The 5,946-nt window shown below is 61.5% G+C and overlaps 1 protein-coding gene across 2 annotated transcripts; it reads right to left on the bottom strand.

Annotated features, from left to right (window-relative positions):
• Nucleotides 1–244: 244 nt before the first annotated feature.
• Nucleotides 245–5,734, bottom strand: UBALD2 (UBA like domain containing 2). Of its 2 annotated transcripts, none has more exons than XM_086688120.1 (3): nucleotides 5,525–5,734; nucleotides 5,217–5,279; nucleotides 245–1,380 (listed from the first exon to the last, which is right to left on the bottom strand). In XM_086688120.1, exons 1-3 carry the CDS (start codon nucleotides 5,642–5,644, stop codon nucleotides 1,060–1,062), a joined length of 504 nt encoding a protein of 167 aa, XP_086544246.1. In that variant the 5' UTR covers nucleotides 5,645–5,734; the 3' UTR covers nucleotides 245–1,059. The 2 variants fall into 2 exon arrangements, with proteins under 2 accessions (XP_086544246.1, XP_086544247.1); XM_086688121.1 differs by having other exon boundaries at nucleotides 245–1,377.
• Between the last annotated feature and the right edge of the window lie 212 nt (nucleotides 5,735–5,946).

Genomic DNA, 5,946 nt, shown 5'->3' with positions numbered 1-5,946 from the left:
GGGGAGAGGATCATGGTCACCAAGTCAGGCCCCGTCTCCCCCTCTCCCTTCCATACTTAACGGGACCCAGCCTGTCCTCTCAGCGCCGGGGTCTGGACACCCCTCCTCAGAATATCCAGCCCAGCCACCTAGCAAGGAAGCCCTTCCCCTCCAACCACAGCACAGCCGGGCGCCCCGGCCCCTCTTCCCCAGGAGAGCGCTTTTTTCCTACCAAGGCAAATAAAGGCACCGCAAACCAGGAAAGTTAGAAAAGTCTCTTTTTAAGTCTTTAAATTAAAATTTCACCCTGGTGAGATGATTGATTTGGGAACTAAATCCAAAGGCAAGCTCTCCACTCTGTCACCCACTCGGACGGGACGCACAGCGGGAGAGGCAGGGTGGCCGTGGAGAATCGGGTCCCCCGGCTAGGCAGAGCCTGGGCCTTTGACCCAAGCCGGCTCCTCAGTTCCGCACAAGCCCTGCACATCCAGCTGGAGATGGGGGGACCCCGGGAGCTGCGGGGCCGCTGAGGAAGCCGGGGTGGGGAGAGCGCCCCATGGCGAGGAGGCCTCCACCCCTCCGGCCCGCCGGGCACTTCTGGGAGCCCCTGCCGCCACGGAACTCCTTGGAGTGGCTCCACGGGGGTCCTCTTCTGATTCCAGAAGGCATGACCTTTGAGGGGAGGCAGCTAGCAAGACACCTGGCCCCCAAGCACCTGCCCCGGCACCAGGGGTGGCGGGAGGGGTGCTGGCCCAAAGGGGAGGACGCTCCAGCCCTTCCCTGCTGACCCCGACCAGCCAGCTCCATTCTCACATACATTAGTTACATTTATATATTTATATATTATAGTTATATATTAAAAAGAGAAAAAACTTGCCTGAAGAGAAACTCCTGAAGGACCCAAGTGGCTCAGGAAGTTTACTAGCCCCGCCCCCCCACAACAATTCTTTTTATAAAATCTTCCAGTGCGATCTTCAGGAAACCCCCGCCCGCCCCAGCTCCCCCCACCCTGGCCCTCCTGTGTCTCCGCGACCCTGGGCTGCCCCCCAGCTCCAGCCCAGCGCCTGGCAGCATCCAGTGTCATCTCTGGCCATCCATGGCGGCCATGGCTTTCTGCTGGGAGCCCCCCTGCTGTGCTCCGGGGGGCCACGTGGGCTGTGGGTGGTGCAGGTGGTGGAAGCTGTGGGCCGTGGGCGAGGAGGGTGGGATCCAAGCGGCCTGGTGGCCAGGGGGGGACGAGGCCCAGAAGGGGCTGAAGTTTGCAGGGGGGGAGCAGGCCACGGCCGTCATGGGGCCGTTGCCGCTCTGCAAGCCCTCCGAGGCACGAAGCTTGGAGAACATGGCCAGTGCATCAGGAAAGTTGGGCGGCGTGGCAGGTGTGTTGCTGGGGGTGCACATCTGCTGGAAGAGAACACAGGTGTGGGGAGGGTTACCGGCACACCCCCCGCCCCCAACGTGGAGCCACGCCCCCTGGGCCCGGAGCCTTCTGGTGGCGCTCCCCCAAGGCCAGCCCCTCCCCCAAGGCCAGCCCCTCCCTTATCCCCATTTTCCAGTCCGCGAGGAGCTTCTACAGGAAAAAGCACCCTTTCCACCCTGAGCCAATCGACACACACAAACCCCAACGGTTTTCATCAGAACCAAAGAGAGTTTCATGGTGCCAGGAAGCGACATCCCGAGGAGCATCAGAAGTAAAGGGCTAATTCCAACCAGAAGCTAGGGTGTCAGATTCAAGTGAGGACAAGAGAGCAGCCCGGGACACCATTGCTTAGCGCCTCAGCCTGGGTAAGAAACCAGCTGGCTCCCTCAATAATCCGCCCTCAGATGTTCTGAGGTTGTTGGTCAAAGGAAGGCGGCCAGACCCAGGGTCTCCCTCCGATGCCCAGAAGCTACACTTTCTCAGTGTCTGGGTTCGTTCGGCATTAACAGCACCAGCCAGCAGGCCCTGGACACTTTGTTATCCCACGTCTCACGACGCCAGGGCACAGATGGGGAAACTGAGGCCCGGAGCTCAAGTCAAGTGACCAAGTCACATCCACCGCAGACTACCCGCTGAGAAGATGGGATTCCCGGGCCCGAATTCCTGGGGGTGGGGTCCCAGATCTTCCTGGCCCCAGCTCTTAATCTCTACCCAACCCTGAGTCATCTGCACTTAGAGTTAAGTACAACTTCATGCCTCGGCTCCCGGAGGACGAAAACCAGGGAGGGATTTGGGTTTCCTGTGTCCCCAGCATCTCTCCCATGATGTGGCAGCCAGAGGCTGCCAGAAGTCTCGGCCTGTTCTGTCCCTCAGCCCGCCTCCTGGGGGTACCTTTACAAACACCGCAAAACCTGCTGTCTTCTGCCACGACCCTGGGAGGGAAACTCCCCGAACTCTCCAGTATCCGCCACCCTTTCTGATCAGGGACCCCCGCCAGGAAGGGCCAAGGGCTGGGGTAGGGTGGCGGACTCTCCCCGCCTATGGGGGGAGGGGAGGGAGGGGTAGTGCAGCGTGGTGGGGCTGAGGGTGCCACCTAGAAGCGTCCCACAGGGGCACCCGGCCCAGGGCAGCAGAGAGCAAGGCCTTACACAAAGCCTGTTCTGACCTCACCAACAGCTTCTCCCTTTCCGGGGAAGCCAGGAGAGTACTTCTTTGAATTTCTCCTAATTTTAGCAACACCAGCCCCTCCCCCAGGCACGGGGCTGGGGGGGCGGGGGAGACAAGATTCTAGGGTTCTTCACCTCGCAGACGGCGCTTTCACAGCTCTGCTTTTAAATCCCAGGCAGAAATGAGGAGGGAGAAGCAGTGCTATTAACTGGGCCAGCTCCCTACCAGCAGCTAGGGAGCACCAACCATTGTCTTCCTCAGGGGCGGCCGCAGAGCTCCCAGCAGGCCCGGCCCCACCCAGACCGACCGCTTCCCTCCTCCCTTCTGTTCCCCGCCCCCCACCCCAGGGCTGACTTCTCGGCAGCAGGAAACAATGAATGGGGGGTGGGGGTAGAGGCCAATTGCATCACAGCATCGTGACTTCCCCAGTTGACCAAGCCAGCGAAGCTTGGCCTCGATGAACCACCCCGCTGCAGAGAATGGTCTGGCTCGCGGGGACCGGGCGCATCCCGTGCCCACCTGGCTGGGTGAGCTCCTGCAAGTTCCTTCACCTTTCTGAGGTTCTCTCTCTCTACTCTGGTAAACGCAGGGGTTTGGACCACATGCTCCCGAAGACCCTGCAGCTCCTTGCTTCTAACAACTGTGGACGAAGCTTCCAGCCCTCAAGCACACCCAGTGTCCACTGCACCCTGCTTGCGATGCAGTGCCTTACTCCTAGAGCTGCCCAAAGCCCCCCACCCCCACCCCCCGCCTTGTCTGGGAAGATGCCTATAGCTGTGTGACTGTACAGTAATTTACAGGACAATCATTTATCAGCTACCTGTGCCCTGGGTCACTTCTGGTATTATGCCACTACTGTTCTCTTTGTTAAGTTTTTTCCTTGGATTCTCTCTAAAATTAGACTCCTTGAGGGCAGGAATGGCATTCTCCACTGTGCTGATTAAGTACTCAATACATGGCGGGCTGATGGATACCCAAGATTATAAAGTCTGTTACAAAATCTGCCGCCTGCCTTGAGGGAAGCTTTTAAGAGATTATAATCCCTGGGCGCCTGGCTGGCTCAGTTGAAAGAGCATGGGACTCCTGATCTCGGGGCTGTGAGTTCCAGCCTCACGTGGGGTACAGAGATTGAGAGGGAGAGGGAGGGAGGGAGAGAGAGAGAGAGGGAGGGAGAGAGGGAGATTATAATCCCTTGGGATTTGCAGAGAAGGAACTACAGGACCTAAAAGGGCCGACAGTCCCAGCTCTCCCTGTTCACTGCACCACAAAATGCTTGTTCTGGAAGCCCCTGGGCTTTCTGGAATGGCTACAGTTGGTGGAGCAAACCCCAAGGCTCTTGTGAGAGATGGGAGGCAGGGGGCTCCCAGGTTCTAGTGCAAGGTGGAAGCCAGAGCTTTCCCATGGTCACACGCAGGGGAAGGTCTCCTGGAGATGACCCCTCACGGTTTATACAAGGAACCTGGCCTTAGCTGCCACAGCCCTGCAGCCGGCACAATTCTCCCCTCATATTCCAAGACGTTTTTGTCCTTTGATTTATATACAGCATAAACCATTCCAAGTTGAGAAGCTGGTTAAAAGGTCAAGACGGACCCTTCTACTTGTCCTTTCACCTAGATGAAAACAGGGCCCCAAGGATAAGACACAACACAGAACCATGTGCAGCTTCTCCAGGAAAGGGAGCAGCTGAGAAGGGAGCCATGGGCAAGGACACCAAGTGTTAAAATGCCAAAAATGCACTCCAAAAGCCACAACAGATCTCCTGGGGAATAATGTTTTACAATCCCTACTGCGGAGCCCCGTCTCTCCCCACCCCCCACCCCCCCCAACAGAGCTAATAGGTAACTAGGGGTGGGGAGGGAAAGGCATTCAAGCCTCTAAAGTGAAAGCTTCGTCCTGTGCCCCTGGAAAGCAGGACACCCCCGCTGGCCAGGAGGGCAAAGCCTCAGGCCCCGGGGGGCCGGCTTGGAAAAGAAAGCAAACCCAGACCCCAACCGCTTCTGTTTCCTGTACTTTTGTGTGTCTTTATACGTACTGGGGTTAAATGCAAATTCTTGTCCTTATCTTGTCTAAATCCGTATGTCCTCCACGCTCAGGGCAAGTCCCTTTTCCAACAACAGGAAAGAGTGAACATACCTCTCCGGGTAGAGCCTAGCTCTACCCGAGCCTGGGTGGATTTATCCCTTTCCTGTTCCCTGCAGGGCTGGGTTGTTTGGCTGGGGTGTGGGGCGGGGGGGAGCTCTCCGCAAACACAGACACCCCAGCTCCCAACCCCCTCAGGGTCCTTCACCCGGGCTCCCAGTTTTCCCAGACGACCCGTTACCATCCCATCCGAGCCCCCGCCCCATCCCCCGGCCATCCCGGCCCCCGGCCCCCGGCCCCGGGGAGCGCTCCCGGCCCAGGCCCGAGGTCGAGGTACAGTCGCCTGGGAGGCCGGCCCACGAAGTTGGGCGAGCCAGCCGGCCCCGGGAGCCGCTCTTTCCTGGAAGACATTTTGGCTCTTTGTTTACATCGCGGCGCGGCGCTCCCCGGCAACATGGCTGTCACCGCCCGCGGCTGACAGCGGCCCCCGGCCCGCGCCCTCGGCTCCGGGTGAGCTGCGGGCCGGGGTGCGCGCCCGCGCCGCGCCCGCCCGCCGGCACCCGGCCCCGCTTACCATCTGGTGGTGGTGGTGGCCGTTGGGAATGTTGGTTTCTTGGAAAAACGTGCTCAGGGCGGTCTGCGGACAAACACAGCGGCAGGGCGGCGGTTAACGGGGACGGGGGCGGGAAGCCACCCCCCCACCACCACCATCGGCCCCCGGCCGACCCGTCGGCCCCGCGGGCAGGGCCCCTCCGCGCCGCCCCCGGCCCCGGGCCCCGCGCCCCACGCGACACCTCCCGGCCGCGGATCGCCTGACGGGGCGACACAAATAGAGCGCCCCCTCTCCGGCGCCTCGCGCCCCGGGCCTCGACCCGCGCGCACCTCGAACTGCCAGTGGGCCGCCTGCAGCAGCTGCTTCGCCTGGTCGGCCGCGCACCCCGCGGCCAGCACGAACTGGTTGATCATGACCTGGTGCCGCAGCTCGTCCATGTTCACCGACATGGCTCCGGCCGCCGCGCGACTCCGGCTCGGCGGCCGCGGGAGGCCGGCCGCTCTCGGCTCGCGCTCGCCGCCCGCCCGCCCGCCCGCCAGCGGCCTCCGGACCCCCAGCCGCCCGCCGCCCGCCCGGCGAGTGTCCCGGCCCGGCTCCCGCGGCCGCCGACACCACAAACAACGGCGCGGGGCGGGGCCGCTGTCCCAACGTTCGGGGGCCGCGAGCCGCCGCCGCTGATTGGCCCGCGCCGCTCGGCCTGCGCCCGGCTCCGGTGCGGACGTTCGATTCGAATCCTGCGGCCTGCAGCCCG

The sequence above is a fragment of the Puma concolor genome, chromosome E1 (assembly GCF_028749965.1).
Source record: "Puma concolor isolate L17-30 chromosome E1, mPumCon1.1.hap2, whole genome shotgun sequence".
NCBI lineage: Eukaryota > Metazoa > Chordata > Mammalia > Carnivora > Felidae > Puma > Puma concolor.
The sequence above is the reverse complement of the archived record's forward strand: the minus strand, read 5'-3'. Positions and strand labels throughout refer to the sequence as shown.

Coding starts and splice junctions, on each gene's coding strand:
- UBALD2 (XM_086688120.1), bottom strand. CDS start 5,644: ATGTCGGTGAACATGGACGAGCTGCGGCACCAGGTCATGATCAACCAG. Junction 5,280..5,524: donor CGGCCCACTGGCAGTTCGAG/GTGCGCGCGGGT, acceptor GTTTGTCCGCAG/ACCGCCCTGAGCACGTTTTT. Junction 1,381..5,216: donor GCCACCACCACCACCAGATG/GTAAGCGGGGCC, acceptor GTTCTCTTCCAG/CAGATGTGCACCCCCAGCAA.